Source organism: Papilio xuthus, unplaced genomic scaffold (assembly GCF_000836235.2).
Source record: "Papilio xuthus unplaced genomic scaffold, Pxut_1.1 DF827756.1, whole genome shotgun sequence".
NCBI classification, from domain to species: Eukaryota; Metazoa; Arthropoda; class Insecta; order Lepidoptera; family Papilionidae; genus Papilio; species Papilio xuthus.
The window spans coordinates 982,800-1,002,707 of NW_013530893.1; the positions used below are offsets into that span (position 1 = coordinate 982,800).

The 19,908-nt window shown below is 33.8% G+C and overlaps 1 protein-coding gene and 1 long non-coding RNA gene across 2 annotated transcripts; one reads left to right on the forward strand and one right to left on the reverse strand.

Annotated features, from left to right (window-relative positions):
* Positions 1-83: 83 nt before the first annotated feature.
* Positions 84-19,611, forward strand: LOC106116398 (large neutral amino acids transporter small subunit 1). The gene is made up of 13 exons (XM_013310225.1): positions 84-213; positions 9,362-9,608; positions 11,517-11,660; positions 12,892-12,994; positions 13,288-13,413; positions 17,182-17,275; positions 17,570-17,711; positions 17,889-18,019; positions 18,291-18,459; positions 18,669-18,762; positions 18,909-19,067; positions 19,265-19,320; positions 19,391-19,611. Coding segments are annotated over exons 1-13 (1,470 nt in total). The 5' UTR covers positions 84-211; the 3' UTR covers positions 19,394-19,611.
* LOC106116399 (uncharacterized) lies at positions 1,042-17,175 on the reverse strand. The gene is made up of 3 exons (XR_001227820.1): positions 16,903-17,175; positions 15,814-15,943; positions 1,042-1,198 (listed from the first exon to the last, which is right to left on the reverse strand). It is a non-coding gene; the product is annotated as an uncharacterized LOC106116399 (long non-coding RNA).
* Positions 19,612-19,908: the final 297 nt, after the last annotated feature.

Genomic DNA, 19,908 nt, shown 5'->3' on the forward strand with positions numbered 1-19,908 from the left:
CGTCCAACCCCTAGTTTTCGTTCAATACGAAAGTATACTTCCCTCTTTCACACCAAGGTCAAAGAGCTTTGCTGTCTCGTTCCAACAAATGGCGCACGGCAGTCTCGCGAATCGTGTTGGCGGGCAAAGTCGCTCGCCTCTAAAAGCGCGGGAATCTCGTGAAGTGTTTTTTTTTAAATCGATTAAGTAAAGTTACGAAAAAGATTTTGAAATGTAAGTCCAATATTGATTTTTGTATGTTATTATATTTGTTTTAAATATTTTTTATTTGACCCCTGACATTTGCATATTATACAGTTATTTAATAAATGAAATTGTATATTTTATAAGCCGGTTTTAATTTATTGCAAGGAATTTCACGCCAATATATTTATTTCACTAACGCATTCAATTGATTGAAGGTGAAAAGGTTAAAAAGCTTAATTTTTTTTTAATAATAATTTATATGTCATTTTTATGCCAATCAACGTATTTAAATTAATGTTACCAATGTAATTTTAGACTACGATTTAATCATTTTAATATTTTTATTTCTATTTTCAATCTTAAAATTTCTTTATGATTAAAAACTTGGACAGAGATTTTATTAAATAATTTATAAGACACGACCGATCTTCATTTTTGTAGACACGCAATAGAAATGTCAATCGTTATTCAATTTATATTTATTAAAGTCAAGTAATCTGGCATTGCAACTGAATACAATGTTGTTTTAAAACTATATGAATTAAAAATAAGGCTTGTACAATGAGATTTATTTAACATGGTAAAGATGGCTTGTATTTTTACTATACTATAAGCATTCTAATGAAAGAAATATTATAAGAAGTCCAAATGATTTTAATTTTATTCGTTTAATAATGCAGATTAAAACAATCCAAACATTTCTAAGAATATATCTGGAAGTAATTAGATAATGCTTTGGTCAATAAAAGATAACTTTGTTCCTTGAATTATCGCTTTAAATAGTAATTTAAATATTAATTCTATATTAAAGCAAATAATACAACCCAATAATGCAAAAGAAGTTTTAATAACAATAAGTTCTTACTGGCAGTTAAGAATTTTTTCTTAATATGTTTATGTTATAATCTGTGGAGATTGCATCAGAGCACGTGGGAGCATCGATCGGCCCGCCTCCAACCCCTCTATTAGGGTCACAAATAACTCGTTTGGCGCCACTTCTTCACGAAAATGTCTACAACAAACGCGTTCAATTTCATCTAGTTACAGATTATGTATTTTTTTTACCTTTTGATAAACTTGTAGATTACGCAAAATACTTTAATATTTAATGACATAACAGTGATATTGCTCATACAAAAACGAGTATAAGGATCGATTATTTTAATTTAAAAATGCAATGTAAAATCCAAAACGGTACGTTCAATTTTCCCTTTTTACATCCGTTGGCGAAATTAAACGCTTTCCAAGAAGGCTTGTACAAAAACAAGCAGTCAAAATTTAAAACAAGAAAGACAGCATTTCGTTGGAGTCTTGTCCAGCCTTCCACGTACGAATACCTTATTGTTTGACAGTTGTTTTTTTTATGTATTTGATTTGTTAAAGTAAAATATTTCGTTGTAACGATGTTAAAATCTTTGCTCTTTTTTTACAACTAAAAAAAACTAATAATTTCCATGAACACATTTTAAAGATGTTATATTCCAATTGAATTTGGAAAATTCGTCTTAAAACGGACAATGGGCGTGTAAAACCTTCGGCAACAGATAATTAAAAATTACTTGGTATTCCCGAAAATATATTCAGCCAGTTCTTATGAAAAACAGGAAAAAAATCATAATTTTCCCTTAAAAGTTTAATATAATATGTGTCTTTGCGGTGATATTTGCGGTTTTTGCCTATATTCTGCTTACAATTAACCACAAGAAAAATATTTGAACCACGTATTTACATCTTACTATTATCTTACTTCTTACTAATATGCGAATGTTTGGATGTATGGATGGATGTTTGTTTGAAAGTATCTCCAGCACGGCTGCTAAGATCTCGATGAAATTTGACATAGATGTAGAACAGTCTGGAAGAACACATAGGCTACTAATTAAGTTATTTTTAAATTCCGCGCAGACTGAGACGTGGACTGCATCTATTTACTATAATAAATCATCGACAAGAAATGTATAACTTTATTTCCGTGGTATTTGTGGTTACAAATAGCTTAGGTAGATAAGTGATGGTTAAGTTACGTAGATATAATATACACTTATGCAACTTTGTATTAACTTTACATCTTACTAATATTATAAATGCGAACTTACTATATATTAGCTTTGGCCCGCGAATCCGTCAGCAAGGAATTAAAAAGAAACTTAATTTGTAGCCTATGTGTTCTTCCAGGTTATGTTCTACATCTATACCAAATTTCAGCGTGATTTATGCAGCCGTTCTGGAGATACATACTAACAAATATCAATCTAGACATTCGCATTTATAATATTAACTTAATTAATGTAGCCTATGTGTTCTTTCAGACTATGTTCTATACGTGTGCCAAATTTAATGAGATCCGTTCAGCCGTTCTAGACATATCTTCAAACACCCATCCATCCATCCACATCACATCTTCTAAACATTCGCATTTATAATATTAGTAAGTTAAATAAAAAAACAGCTCTTCAAGAAATAAATTCGACAAAAAAATTGAATAAATAGTATCCTATGTCCGTCTCCTGGCTCTGAGCTACCTCCTCACCAATTTTCAGCCATATCGGTAAAGCCGTTCTTGAGTTATAAATAGTGTAACACGACATTTTTTTATATATATAGATTAAGACTATTTGAATCTGATAGTTTTTGCAATACCAAAGTTTATTAAAGGCATAGTTTCGTAATATAGAAATCTTCTTATCTACAAAAAAAAAAACAATTTTTCGCTGTAAAATGAAGAAAATATTTATAAACTTTCTATCAATTCGTATTGCGGTTAAGAAATAAAACTGTCCGAGCTAAGTTTCATTGTAACGATAAAATAGTTAAGTTTTTCTAAACTGAAACTTAGTACTTTACTTTCTAGTAACGAAAATACTGTTTCAATCACACTTTCATTGGCGACAAGTATTTTGGTAAAAAATACCCGTTTCTACGAAAATATTATGTCACTTAAATCTTGAAAAACTGACATATAATAAAAATATAGATAGATAGAATAAAAATATAGATAGATATAAATAAAAATGCAGACGAATTCTTAGTAATAGTTCTTATAACTATGTTACTAGTTAAAAAAATCATTTTTTATCACAATCTTACTAATATTATAAATGCGTATGTTTGGATGGATGGGTTGTTTGAAGGTATCTCCGGAACGGCTTTACGGATCTCGCTGAAATTTGGCATAGATGTAGAACATAGTCTGGAAGAACACATAGGACACTTATTAAGTTTATTTTTAAATTCCGCGCGGATGGAGTCGCGGGCGACAGCTAGTATTAAATGTATCTTAATTACTCAATGATAATTTAGCTTCACAATGGCAAGAGAATAACGCATATAAAACTTTTTAAAACTAATACTCTTTGTATTAAATTAAATAAAAGAAATATATTTTATCTGAAAATATGTACTACTACTGGCTATGTACAAACAACTCACAAAGGAACTAAAAGCTTTTTTCTCTTTGATAAAACCTAATGTCAAAGTTCCCGCCCTTTTACGTACGAACGAATGCTTTCAACTACTTACCAAATGCATGACCTTTGTTTGAAAATGTATTGTTCATATTTAAAAAAAAGCGCTTACGACTTTTTTTTTATCTATGGCCAATATTTTTTTATCCTTTTTATTCTTTTTAAAGTCATTGATAACAAAATATTTTCTCCAGCGGAAACTCACTTAAAAAGACAAAAGACAACGAATCATTTTCGAACGCAAAAGCAAAAGTCATCGTAAATTAACATCACAAAGAATTTCCTTGTTAAATAAAATTATAAATACACATCATTGAAGTAATTTCGATAATAACCAAAATGTATTGATGTAAATATAAATATACATAGATAAGAAATTAAACGGGACAATATTATCGACGGTTCAACAACCTGTCAGTTGTCAGAACATGGCGGGAATCAGATGTCAGTGAAATGAAGACACTTTATCACGAATATAATTGACAATTATCACTAATTATTTAAATACTAGCTGTCGCCCTCCATTTCGTCCGAGACGGATTAAAAAAAAACTTAATTAGTAGCCTATGCCTTATTTCATACTACATTCTACATCCTTGCCTAATATCAGTATCCGTTTTGGAGATACCTTCAAACATCCATCCATCAAAACTTACGTATTTACTATTTAAGTATAATATAAAAATATTTAGGTCGAAACGTTTTTCTTGTTTTTTAATAGCAATAAAAATAATTTACGGATCGTTCTCAAAAAATATTGTTTTAATTATTTAACATAACCTTAATTATAGATCAATGTACCAACAATAATTATTTTGACCTTTGAATATCGTGATTTTACTTTCGCCTAGATGTGGACTTTATTGCACAGACAAATCTGCTTCGTAAAGCCAGATGTAATAGCAGATGCCTCTTCAAGGCAAACAGTGGCAATCAAACAAAAAAAATAAACCCAAACCGATAATTTCATTTTGACTTCTTTTAACATAAAGTTCGAATTTTATATAAGTCATAGATCCTTTAAGAATTTAGTGTTTTTATAATTGAACTTGTCGCATTATAAAATAATTATATAGGTTAGCTGCCGTTACAACGTCCGCGCAGATTAAAAAAATAATAAGTAGTCTATGTGTTCTTCCAAACTCTACATCTATGCCAAATTTTATAGAGATCCGTTGTGCTGTTCTGCATTTATAATATTAGTAACATAAAGTCTAAAATACGCATAACAGAAAGCAATCGCTACACAAAAGAACAACTGTTTTTTGACAATCATAAACCAGTGTAATCATTGAAATTAGGCAATTACTAAACGGTATATAACCGATTAGCCGGTTCGGTCGGAGAGAGGAATTCGCGACTGGGTAAGCAGGTCGAAAGAAACGCGACCTTACTCTAGAACAAGGCCTTATTCGATTATGCGCTTGACACACTAACAATGTTTCGCAAATAACTATCCCATTCTAACGCAACTCAAACTTCCTTGCGTCAGATTAAATATATTTATAACCTAACTACATCTATTTGGCTCACGGAACCGTCCGTGCGGAAATAAAAAAATAAGTAGCCTATGTGTTCTTCCAGGATATGTTTTACATCTATGTCAAATTTCATTAAAATCCGTTAAGCCGTTACGGTTATACTTTCAAACAAACATCCATTCATCCATCTAAACATTCGCATTTATAATATTAGTCAAATAAAAAGCGTAGCTTTAAGTACTTGTATCTTCTAAGAAGCGTAGTTAGGAAATTAATAAATAATCACACTGTGCAGTATCCATAAAGCCGTTTTAATAAACATCCAATAAAAATATCATCTTATACTAAAATGAAAAAGGAAATAACAAATAGTGGACCTATCACGAATATTTGTGATAAGTTCCATCGTATCGTACACTAAAAATCTCATACTTATAACGATATAGTTGATGATAGTACGAAGGAGATTGTCGCACATATTCATGCTAGGCCCACTGTTCACATCCCAAAATGGCCGGCAGTGTGCAATCTTTTCATTTCTAATCTAGTTGACCTAACATCGTCACGACGTCCGGTTTTACAGTTGAATGTGATATTTTGTCTACAAATAGGTAACGTAATTATATCAAAACTTTTAAAAATCTTTGATCTTATTTTAATACAAACCCACAATCATAGACAATCTACAATTAACGCTAATACTTGTCTATTCCTATATATTTCCGATAAAAAACTTTTGTCTATAACATTGGGTACCCTTATATTATTTTTAAAATAATTTCCTTTACTACAAAAACGACAAATTAAAAAAGTGTAGTCCCGTAATCAACATGCGTGGAATTTGAGGTTTGTAGTCTATATTTTACTAAATAATAATACTTATTGAACATTGCTAACGACAGCTAAATGCGAGCAATCATCCCCCTACCCTAGGGGTGAACTTATTTAGGTCAAGGATGTAAGGGAAGGCATATTGAAATTCCGCGTCGACAGAATGGACTCAATACAAAATGAATAGCATCAAGAAATTCTACGTGGTCAATTAAATTTATTATACGTAATAATTAATAAATAATATTTACATTTCGTTACGTTTATTCATAATTAGATATCGAGTGCGATTCCGTCCGTGCAGATTAAAAAAATAATAATAAAGAGCCTATGTGTTATGTTCCATGTATGTCAAATTTAATTAAATTATCTCCCATGCAAATAGAAAGAAGAGAACAATTTATTTCTTGGAAATCAAACCTAAGACTAATACTGCTAGCTATCTACTCTAACTACAAAAATACAACGTCTATTTTCGACAACGGAATAACTCGTTAGTAAGTTATCTTAATAAATTATAATTATAATAAACAAAACATTTGTTGACTTAACTGACCTTTGATAATGTAATCACAAATATGAAATGACGTTTAAAATATTCCTCTTGGCTTCCTACTAACCTCATGTTTTTAATTCAAATGTTACCATGTTTTTATACCTCTTAAAAATATCTGTATGAAAAAGTAAATAATAGGCTGACAACACATCTGCAATTCCTCTAGTCTTATTCACTATATGCGGCGAAGATCATTTTCCCGCTACTCCTTTGCTCCCTTTATCTTATTAAAAAAGAAACATTTTGTCCCTCTCATTCTCTTTATTAAAAACAGAGACAACGATATATCCTTGTTGTGTTTGTATTAAAAGACGCGAGAATATAGGTATGTTTGTTTAGCGCCAAAGTACTATTCTAACCTAGTATCTCTGCCTACCCCTCTCTGTAACGGTGGCATCATACTACATAGAGTATATAAGCTAATTTTTGTAATAATATTGACAAGAAAGCGTTGGTTAATTTTATCCGAAGGTCCCTTCAAATATTAAATAGCAATATTTATGATCAAGGTATCAAGTTCATTTAAGTCAAAGATATTGAATTATATATATTAACAATATACACAACACAACACTAATATCTATCTATACTATTATTATAAAGAGCAAGAGTTTGTTTAAACGCACTAATCTCAGGAACTACTGGTCCGATCCGATTACGCTGCTACCAATAGTTTTTTTTTTTTAAATTCGCGCGGGCGGAGTCGCGTGCGAGAGACGGATAGATGTTTGTTAGAAGGAATCTCCGGAATTGCTGAATGGGTTTCGCTAAAATTTGGCATCGATGTAGAACATAACCTCGAAAAACATATAGGCTACTGGTTAAGTTTTTTTAATGCGAGCGGACATATTCGTAGGCAACAGCTAGTTTATTATAACCGTGTGTACTCCACTGCCGGAGTTATTTCGAAATCTAAAAAAACCTACAAAATCAATTAATAACGCCCTTGTTATCTTTAACTAGATTTTTTTCAATGGTTTTTTCAATGGATGGGACAATTTTTAAATAACCAAGTATCCGACGCGTCATTTCCCTAAAGTTTTTCTAAAAGAAACTCATCTCCAGAGTAAGCGAAGCGTGAAGTTTTTTGAACATTGTTGTGCCATTCTTTTCTTGAAAGAAACTGTGAATAAAGTTTTTTGCGTTTCAATTCAAAAATGTTTACAATAGGAAAGTACTACGAATTGTGAGAGCATTGGCCGAATATATTTCCTTACTGAAAAGTTTTTAGAATAACAAATGAACTGCTTAGGTATATTTGATGCTGGCGGTCGCCTGCGAATCTGTCCGCGCGTATTAAAACAAAACATAATTAGTAGCCTAAGTATTCTTCAAGACTATGTTCTGTATGTATGCCAAGTTTCATCGAGATTCATTCAGCCGTTCTGGAGATACCTTCAAACAAACATCCATCCATCTAAAAATTTATTATAACCTAAAAATAAACACTCGTTTAGAGTTTTCAAAAGTAGTGAAATTTACTTTTTAATTTTTACCAAAGAGTATCTTACCAAACTTTAAGTACTAACATAGATTAAAATATTTTAAATCTTATTTTTCTTTCGTAAAATTACTAAATGGTTGTGAGAAAGTGGCACGTAGTTAGTTCCCAGAGCTCTTTTATACAGCTTCAAAAGCTGAATGGTAACCGGTATTGTACCCACAGACTTCAATGAGGGCCTACAATATGCTGTGTCCTGTTCATACAAGGGCTAATTTAAAGCATCAACCTAAAAGAAAAAGTGTATTTTATTACCAAAAGATGGCGTTAGTAGTAATGACTGCTTCTCACCTCTATTGTAAATCTTACTTCTGCCTAATCTTACCAATATTATAAATGCGAATGTTTAGGTAGATGGATGGAAGTTTGAAGGTATCTCTGGAACGGCTCTAAGGATTTTGACGACATTTAACACACGTATAGAACATATTCTGGAAGAACACATAGGCTACTTAATACGTTTTTTCAATCTGCACGGATGGTGTACCGGGCGACAGCTAGATTAATGCGAAATAAAAATAAATGTTTGAATGGATGTATAGATGTTTGTTAGAAGGTATCTTCAAAACGAGTGCATGGACCTCGCTGGAATTTGGCATAGACGAAGAACAAAGCCTTGAGGAACACTTAAGCTACTAATTATTTTTAATTTCAAGGAGAACGGATTCGCAAGCTATAGCTAGTTTATATCATAAAATGCTCACTGAAACAATTTTACAACATGGAGTTATTTTGGATTAAAGAAAAAGGGCATTAGTAAATTTTTTACTCTTTGGTAATATATCACAGATAATACAATACTAGTATTTTTTTTAAAATAAAACACTTTACTTGTCGCCAGTATGAAGTAAAATATTTATTTATTGTAAGTCGACTTGCTCTAATCCTATTACAGGCTTCAGCCAATGGGTCGTCTTAATGGAACAATGCCCTACTTACAACTAAGTTTAATAGACTACTTTAATAATTTTATTATACCTTAATTCACTTTTGAATTCAATATAATAAGTAATTGGGAGACATTAAAAAAAAATAAAGCCATCAATCAGGTTCCAGATTATCCTAGCTGTCACCCGCGATTCCGTCCGCGCGGAATTAAAAAAATAATTAGTAGCCTATGTGTTCTTCCAAACTATATTCTACATCTATACCAAATTTCAATGAGATCCATGCGGCCGTTCTAGAGATACCTTCTAACAAACATCAAACCATGTAAACTTTGCATTTATAATATTAGAAAGATTTAAAAATGGCCAAATAAACAAACGAGTTATCAAACTATTGCCAAAGTAAGTATTTAAATGTTAATAATTTATTAAATTTATAAATATGTCTTCATCAGGTCTCCAAAGAAAGCAACTGAGGAAGAATGCGATAAAGAAGCACCGAAGATAGAACCGCCAACTGACGAAGGTGAAAAAGATGGCGGTGCTTTGGAAGCTAAAATGTCACTCCTTAATGGCATCACTGTCATCGTAGGCTCTATTATAGGAAGTGGCATTTTTGTGTCCCCCACTGGAGTACTAAAGCACACGGGATCTGTGAATGCTAGTCTCCTTGTTTGGATTGCCTCTGGAATCTTCAGTATGGTGAGTTGACAGTTTTTGTTTTAAAAAATTCGTGTAAAAAAATCCCACTGGCTGAATGACGCTTGGCGAAGAACAAAAATCGAATGACACCTAAATCGTCTCGGATTAGGATACTGGTCACATTGGAATTTAAAAAAATACTTACATATCCGAGAAATATATTACATGCTTCATTTATAGCCTTTTTATCGTAATAATACGAAACGCAGTTTTATACTTTTCTTTTTTCATCAACATTTTATGACGTTACAGTTAACCTTTGTCTTTATTAAAAAAATAACAAATGTCAAGGTCATAATCTGCCATCTTGGAATAGTCTTTGGTCAAGTTTACGTGACTGTCAGCAAGTCCGTTAATACTGTCCTTATAAATCGTAATTCCTTTTCAATAGCTATGGGTATTTAACATAAATTAAAATACAATCTTTTTAAAAGCGATAATGATAAATATTTCATTATTCGACGTAACCGATATTATATTGTTTTAACCAGTATCGTTTTAATATGTTTCTACTACATTGTACAGTAAAAAAACGATTTTCGTCATTTATTTTTATTTTCCCAAAGAGTCGCCAGTGTTTATAAATTCCCTGGAGTTTAATAAAATATGTACCAGCTTTGTCAAGACGTCAAGCGAGAGTTGATTAGGTCCCAAGAGAAATAACTTTCAAGAGTTGTTTTACGTTGTCATAAATCGGTATTTTCTTACTTAATTCTTTGTTTACTTCTTTAACAATTTCGTTCAACTATTAAACATCCAATTTAAATAATTATAGTTGAAATTAAGGTACAGACAAATATGGAAGGTATTTGTGATAGAGCATATTCGTAAGACGGATTTGGCGACGAGATTTTCGCGTAACTTTTTACCTCGCACAGCCGCGTTGTGAATCGACGGAGGAGAGGATGCACAGAAAGAAAATATTTTCCCTTTCCATGCATCCTCTCATCCGGAAAGTCCACTTCCACTTCCTATCCATTCCTTATAAGAAAAAGGGTAGGAAGGGAAGAATACTAAATTAGGCCTCCGGGACGCACACTCATCAGACTGTACGCGGAATAGCCTCCACTTGACGCCTGTCTTTTGTGTGGTCGTGGTATTTCACCGGGCGAGCCGGACCAGTTCGTATTAAGATGTTAAAGCGGGCTCTACCACTGTGTACATATTCTGCCGACCGTAAGGAAAGGAACAGCATGACAACATATTACGAACTTTGATATTATTCTGTTTATTCACTGATGCAATAATTATAAATGTTTTGATTGGTCAATTTTAATATGTTTAATCAACATCTGTTTATATAAATATAATTAATTTATCAAATGAATAACAATATGTAATGTCTGGTCACATGACTATATATTTTAATTAGTATAGATAAAATTATACTTCTCTTCGGCTTTGACCACTACATTTTCGCTCATTTTGTTTTGTTTGCATCAATGGATTAAAAGGTTTAAACATCAGTGTTGCCAAAATAATAAATTAAATATGCTGATAACGAAATACCAATTTAAAAAAAAAATTGTCTATGTCTGTCCCTAAGGCCGTGATTCTTTCGGTTAATCTTCGGAACGGGTGGACCGATTTTGACGGTAGCTGGTGGGTCGCGGACGAGAGCGAAAGCGTACCCGTGGCCCCATCCCGATGCGTTAGAGGAATAAAGAGGTTTAGTGGGTATGCCTCCGCTATGGAGGAGAATCCCACATAACTACCGCGTCCCTCCTGGGGCGCGGAGTATACATAAAGCATTCCTCTCTGGAGAAAAAAAAAAGGAAGGTAGCTGGTGCACGCGAGCATATATTTTTACTCTGTGCTGTAGATGTCACGGGAGACCGCTACTGAATATAAGTCGTCGAATAAATAATTAAAAAGGTGAGTGTTTTAATTTTTAAATCTGTCTACCAGATCGGTGCATACTGCTACGCGGAGTTGGGTACAATGATAAAGCTTAGCGGTGCTGACTACGCGTACATTATGGAGACATTTGGGCCCTTCGCCGCCTTCATCCGGCTCTGGATAGAATGTATGATAGTCCGGCCCTGCTCACAGGTAAATACTACTATTCTTACGATTTAAGACTGACTATTGTTAGGAAGAAAATCCGACACTGTGCCGGTGTATCGGCGCAACATTAGCCTTATTAAAATGTCAACGTTTATGTCCCCTAACTAATCAATCTGACATTTGACTGGTTAACGAAAGCGCGACATTCGCGCTAAAGGATTCTAACTAAAAATTTCTAAATACAAATATCGATCTAAAGACCTTGTTAATTACAGAAAGATCCAATATATTTCTACTCATTTCATAGAAAATAATTGGAATAATTCTATATTTAATCTCAAAGATTAAATATTGATTACCAGGTTATGATTATGGTGAACAGGGTTGGTATTTCTATCGTTAGATCGGTTAATTTAGTTAAATAATTGCTCAAAATTTATTTTCCGGTACGGCAACACCAGATATCCACTAGCGCGATTTACCGCGCAACTCTGACTTGACTAGTATTTATGTACCATTTCCATTGATCTGCCTCGATTTATCTTATTTACAAACGTGCCCTAACAGTTATTTTATGGCAATAAAGAGCGGGAATCAATGTTTGAACTCCATAAAGTTAGATATCGATAGTAAAAGGATTTCTTTTATTGCAGCGAAGCTTTTATTTGATTGCATCAAGATATTGTCGTTCTCAGAGGATTCGCGTATTGAATTTGAAGACAAGCTTTAAAGATTTTATTTAGTGTTAGGTCGCAATAAATATTGTTTTTTTTATATCATAAGGTGGCAAACGAGCGAGCGGCCACCTGAAATCGCTGAAATAGCGAAGTGACCGTTGCCCATAGACATACGCAATTGCATATGCGTTGCCTACCTTTAATCGACAGAGAAGAGGATGCACAGAAAGAAAACATTTCCATGCATCCTCTCATCCGGAAAGTCCACTTCCACTTCCCATCCTTTCCTTATAAGAAAATGGGTGGAAAGGGAAAGAGGGCTAAATTATCATCAGACTGTACGCGGAATAGCTTCCACTCGAGGCCTCTCCTGTGTGGTCGTGGTATTGCACCGGGCGAGCCGGCAAAATTCGTGCGAAGATGTTAAAGCGGGCTCTACCACTGTCAAATATAAATCAATAGACTGGCCATAACGAACCAAAAACACTACTAGTATTATAGATACTAATGATTGACGATTATATGAAAATATACATAAAAATAAATATAAGAAGTCTGTTGTCCGTTCTATAATTATTATATTTGAATATCTTTGACAGGCAATAGTCGCACTGACCTTCAGTGTATACGTCCTCAAGCCGATATTCCCAGAGTGTGACCCGCCAGAGGACGCCACCAGATTGTTGGCGGCATGTTGCATATGTAAGTACTACACGACCACAATAACATAATACCTATGTACAATGATATAACATGCTTATGTCACTGACGGATCAGCAAAGCCACTTCGTAATGTCCAAGTTAAGTTCGCTAATTTGCAAGATCTCGTGTTATAGTTGGCATTGTAACCGCAGAATTTTACGCTTAAAGCGACATTTCATTGTTTTGTGATTTCTGTCTAACCGTTCCGAGCCTTCATAAAGTTTGAATTGTTTTATATATGGAGTACAGACAGAAAACTATTGCTTGACTTCTAAGTATGTGTATATTTGCAGTACTCCTGACCTTCGTCAACTGCTGGTCAGTGCGCGCAGCCACACGCGTTCAGGACTGGTTCACTTACGCCAAGTTGCTTGCTCTCTTCATCATTATCGCCGCCGGCATCTACCAGCTCTGTAGAGGTAACTTATCGTGTAATATCAACCAAAAGGTATTTAATACTGTAGGCGCCAGCGTATTACTTTTTGAGGGATGTTAGACTAATTTCGCTCCAGGGCGTCCATAATTGTAAATACGTCCCTGGATATACTGCTAACCAAACTTAACGTTGGCTCGCTCGTAATAGTGCACATATTTTAGAAAACCCGCACTAATTGTACCAACAGTTATAAAGTTGGAATCTTGTAATACAACCCTTTGTGTGACATACATTTTCGACGACTAGTCCCCTAGTGGTTTTATCTTAGCAATGTCCCCCTCTGAAAAGATACAGTTTTTTTATAAGAGAAAGGAGCAAAGCGACGGGAACACTGAGAGCTATAGACCATTCTGTCAGTAGTATTTTTTTATTCCGTATTTTTAATTAAATTAGACATTAGTGTATAAAAAAACGTGATATCAGTAACTCGTTAATTGTCTCCAATTAAAATAAACTAAAAACCTACAAAAATTATAATCAATACTAAATAAATAGGCCGTTAACCTGACAACTGATACATATTGTTCCGCTTATTTAAATGATAATAAAATAAAAAAAATGCCTTTAACTAGTAAAATGTAATATTTGAACGCAACTTTGACAGTTGAAGGTGACTACCTCTTGGAGAATAAAATATTTTTCTATAACCTTCAATAATTTTATTTGAACATCTGTCTTTTTATTTTTCATGTATTTTGGCAAATATTGACTTAATACTAAGAAATTATGTAGGTCATTCTTGATATATTACTGTAAACAAGCGGTCGCCCGCGACTCCGTTCGCACGGAATTAAAAAATAGCAGCCTATGTGTTCTTCCAGACTATGTTCTATATGTATGCCAAATTTTATCGAGATCCGTTAAGTCGTTCTAGAGATACATTCAAATATCCATCCATCCAACTAAATATTATATAGCCTATTGTATATTCTATAGACATATTAAAAAGGAATAATTCTTTCATAAATGTTTTTTGAATAACTTAAACCGTTTATGCAGCGCACGCAACGAAAGTCCTCAAATGTGAAAAAATTTCCCCTTTTTTGCAACATTCCTCACTGACGCTTCGCTCCTATTGGTCGTAGCGTAATGTTATATAGCCTAAAGCCTTCCTCTATAAATGGAATATCCAACAAAAAAAGAATTTTTCAAATCGGACCAGTAGTTCCTGAGATTAGCGCGTTTAAGCAAACAAACTTCCGCTTTATAATATTAGTATAGATCAACTGTTAAAAAACTAGTCCTAAATACAGTAGTTTTTAATATTTAATCTGTTTTATGAAATATAAGTTAGGTTAGTTATTCCTTTTTTTTTCGTAGTCGTTTTTCCTATAAAATAGAAAATAAAACCTCTTAAAGGAAATGTCGCGCACAGATGTCGCGACTATCGTTTCCTTGAGGACGTGAACCAATTTACATCGTAAATTACTCCTTTGTGCGTCCGCCATCAAGTGGATTTATTATAAAGCTTTGAACTGGATTACACAGTACTATAAAAATATATCTAGATATTATTAGGAATAAATACGTCTGAAGTCAACCGACCAGCACTGGGACAGCGTCATTGACTATGGCTTATCAACTGCAACATTTCTCTGGGGGGAAATACGACCTTAAAACGTACAAATTTTTAAAGAGTCATGTTAAATACAATCTTTTGTTCAGTTTTTCCAGTCCCAAAGTCTGTCATCAAATATAGCAAATTAAATCCACTTCCCGATAACTACATTGGTCAAAATCCTATGCTGCAAGTATGTTGGACACATCAGTTGGACCGACACATGATTGTGGAACATTTCACGGGAATATTAAATAATACGATGCAACCAGACCGCGCCGGATTGCGGCAATCATTCCATAAGGAACGCTGACGCACTAAAGCCGTCTACACACTGTTACCGTGCTAACAACTATCGAAAATTTAATAAAACTTTCTCATACTTTTTTAGAAAACAGAAACAAAATCATCGCGATTCAAATAGGTATCAGCCAACGCCATATTATGACGTCACAGCTGTCTTTGGTAGAGTCAGTAATACGCACAATAATTTACATTTTATGCATTTTATTTAACGAATAACGAAGTTTGCGATTTGTAGCCTTAAATTTTTATAGTTTTTAAATGATGATGTGATTAATAATACTTATTTATTCTTAACTCGTGTTATATTTAAGGTTATTGTTACCTATATTCGATTACTACGTAATAGCTACTTTATATTCATTAGATTAACGTATGCGAGAGACCTAATATTACCGAGGAAGTTTAAATTGAGTTTATTTTCAGAGACGCGATGACAGCAATTTTGTAACAATACTATCAAAGTATCGTCTATTTTACTTCATTATGTGCTAAAGAGCTATAATACATTGAATAATTTACCTTCATTATATACTAGATGTCGCCTTCAATACGTCCGTATAGGATTGGAAAAACATATTTAGTAGCCTATATGTTTTACCAGACTACGTTCCAAATTTCATCGAGATCCGATAAACGCTTGTGGAGATACCTACAAACAAAAATCTATCTAAACATTCGCATTTATAATATTAGTAAGATATAATAGGAAGCAAGATGAAGCCAGAAGAACTAAGAATTACACAGCCTAAAGTAACTCTGTTACCCCACGCAAGTCGTGGTAACAAAATGGCCGCCCTAGGAATATCGCCCAAAGCCCTGCTGTCCTAAATCCGGCCCTGCGTGAAACGAAAACTTTGTACACATTTTGAAATTGCGTCAACTAATGAACTTGAAAGACACAGTTAAGTTTCATATTAGTAATACATTGAAATTTGATCTGAATAGATCTATCTTGATAAAATAAATGACGCAATAATAAATACAGATTGATTGATAATAAACATTTTAATAGGCAACATTCTTTGTATTCGATATCATATTTTATAAATCTTAATCATTACTGAGATTTTTACCTTACTATTATTATACTACAAAAAATAATAGGCCCTTAAATTGTTTTATTATAAAGTTTTCTTGCTTCCGTAACTTGAATATTGTTAAATGTTACAAATACTATTGTTTATTTCCCAAACGTAAAATAAATATCGACAATTATAGTAAGACTAAATTTAAATTTCGTCAGCCGACCTCGCGCTTTGCCGTGACCGGAGCGAAGGCGAGTGAATGAAAGTGACCCTTTCAATATGACCCGATCAATCATTCACGTACCAACAGACCGGTATAACCTGTGTTTGCAATCTTACTGATTCCTTGAATACTTGACAGGATAAAAGAATGAAATTTTAAACGGAAAGAATTGTAATAAAAAGTTGAATTAATTAATGTTATCGTTTTACAGACGCAATCTTTATTCAAGCTGTTCATTATTGGTGAATTTTATACTAAGTGTACACTAAATCTTAGGACTATGTAACTTTACAGTTTGATGTGACAGTTTAGATAAAATTAAGACTTTGTTGACAAAAAGTAATTAGTTTTTTGTATTACCTTTTTAGGTTGTCATTTTATTGTCTAATCGTGATACTATTTCACATCCATATTCCGTTTTAACGTAAAAAAAAACAATTTAAACACAAGTACACAATATCGTTAAAAACATACTCAAAGTAAACGTTGTAAATTAAATTCAAATAATCTGGGAGCAAAGTTAGTGTTGCCAGATTGTAGAGTAAAATCTGACAAGCAAAATAAGAAATAGCACAAATTAGAAAATTGCTAAAATAAGTCCTTTTTAGTTTTATTAATTTTGTGTGATTTTATTTTCAGGAAAAGTGGAGCACTTCACATTTGAAGGGACTACGAGTGACGTCACATCCATCGCCCTCTCTTTCTATTCCGGACTGTTCGCATACAACGGATGGTAACTCATTAGATTTCAGTTTTTTTGGCACCTATACACATACTCTCCAATTACTCCACTTTAGTATAGCTCCACTGCTACTATACATAGTAAAAAAAGTATCTTTATGACCGATTGCTATATATGTATAACATGGCCGTAATATAGAGGAGTAAGCAGATAATACAAAATTTCTTCACGACAAACGATTCCTGCAAGGTCTTTTACATCTGTGATTGTTACCAATTCTTTGATTTTGCGATTAAAAGTCTAGATATAGTTGCTAAATTTTACCCTAATTCTGTAATATTATAGGAACTACCTGAACTTCATCATCGAGGAGCTAAAGGACCCGGTGAAGAATCTGCCCCGAGCTATCGCCATCTCAGTCGCGCTGGTGACCATCGTCTACACGTTCACCAATGTCGCCTTCTACACTACCCTCTCACCCACTGAGGTAACACTCATTTACAGTTGCGTTGTTATACAAAAGCCTGCCATCTTTGTCGACACTTCCCCCTTGTCTATTAAGTAATTCTTTTAAAGCATCGCTAAAATCCATAGCACTTTTGGTTAACATTCAAATACTTTTCTCGTTCATTTTTTTCTTACATATGTCAATTTTTGCTTTCAGGTGTTGGGATCAGCAGCTGTAGCGGTGACGTTCGCCGAACGATTATTCGGATGGTTCGCGCTCTGTATTCCATTGTTCGTTGCTGCTTCAACATTCGGTGCTGTCAACGGCGTACTCCTTACATCCTCCAGGTTAACATTTTTACATAGAATTCTATGAAAATTTTAATTTAAATTAGAAGACACTTTGGTAAGTGACGACTGCTCTGAATGGGTGTTTACCGTTGGGTCGATAATCCTACCGCTCATTGCTACAATGAGAATGTAAATTTCCATTAGGTCTATTAAATTCATAGAATCGATAGGTCAGTAGGCCGATTGCCCAAAGGAAACACCCCTGAGAATGGGCATTAACAAATGTGGAATGTGGAAAACAGTTAAAAAATGTGCTGTTTTATATCAGGTTGTTCTACGCTGGCGCAGCTCAGGGTCAGATGCCGAGCGCGCTCACCATGGTGTCAGCGCGAGCGACTCCGGCGCATGCCGTACTTGCCGTGGCTCTACTATCTCTAGTCTACCTCACAGTCTCCGATATATACGCACTTATTAACTACGTAGGATTCGCTACTTGGGTACGTTCAAATTATTAAAATAAGAAATAAGAATTAACTCATGATACAAATGAATTGAAGTGAAGGAATCAGACTTAAAAGAGGTAAAGTAGACGAATGGAGCCTAAGACAGTAAATCAACAAATCTACTTGTATTATAAGTCCGTGGAATGAAATCAGTTGCATAAAACCTCATGAGTCTTGTCATAATAATTGTTTTATCTTTCCAGCTGAGTATAGGCGCAGCAGTGCTGTGTTTGCCTGTACTCCGATATACAAGACCTGATCTGGAACGACCTATTAGAGTCAACCTGTTCTTCCCCGGTGAGACATGTGTTTTTTATAGAAGAAAGGTGCAGTGTTTTAAATATTGAGCAGATAGGGTAAAGCATATTACGTAGGACACGTCCTTTTGACATGGTTCTTTGTTGCTATACCCAATCGTGGTAATAATTTAGTTATGTTTTCAGTGATTTACATAATCTGCACTATCCTGGTGGTGGCGGTGCCCGCAGTGGCCTCACCCGCAGAGACTGGTGTCGGCTGCCTCATGATCCTGACTGCGGTGCCCATCTACTTGCTGCTGCTTGAGCCAAGGACCCGGATAAAGGCTCTTGGATCTCTCACCGGTTGGTATACTTTGCGATATCAATGGAAAATAACTTGATAGGTTAACATCGAATCTTTTACGCGATACATTTGTATTACAGCCGTTTTTAGAATCGTTAGGTGGCCCACTTAGTATGACTTTACTATGAGAAATATGCATTTAGGGTCTTTCTAAGTGACTAATTATTTGGAAGTAATAAACGTATAATTTTTACAGGATCGTCTACCAGACTTATGCAAAAACTGACTTTATCTGTACGTCCTAAAATAAAGGTGAGTGACAGTTCAGTAGATTATTAATAGTTTTAAATTATTTCCCAGTTAACAATGATGTTTTTTTCAGTGAAATGATCTATATTTGGAGAATACAAAGACATCCGGCCCCGTCAAACTGGATTACGAGAACAGTATTTAACATAACATAATTTTTATGTTAAGCCAAACAATAGGACATTCCTATATTATATTGCGATATATTTGCTATATGTTATAATGATTATATGTTGAGAGTATGGTACACACAATCGGAGTCACCATTGGACAGAATTCTTGCACCGCATACATGTTTTAAAAAAATTGTAATATTATTTAAATCATAAAGCTAAATCTACTAGATGCAGGCCGTGAGTAAATTACTAATAACTGATTCCTTTTTTCATTTATTAGTAAAATTTTAAAATATTGAAGTTATTTCAAATATGGTTAAGTCATTAATGGTGGCTCTTGTGATTTTACTTTTCATATGTTTATATTTCATTTTTAAAATATTGCCGTTGCTGTATTATAAAAGTATAATTGCTATGTGAATGTTCAAATTAGAAGGCGTTTGCTGTTGGACCGGTCAGCCTTCTCATCTACCCA

Excerpts from the sequence above, each read along its gene's own strand:
- LOC106116398 (XM_013310225.1), top strand. Across the intron at positions 12,995-13,287 it reads GTTGGCGGCATGTTGCATAT|TACTCCTGACCTTCGTCAAC; the intron begins GTAAGTACTACA and ends GTATATTTGCAG. Across the intron at positions 18,763-18,908 it reads AGTCAACCTGTTCTTCCCCG|TGATTTACATAATCTGCACT; the intron begins GTGAGACATGTG and ends TTATGTTTTCAG.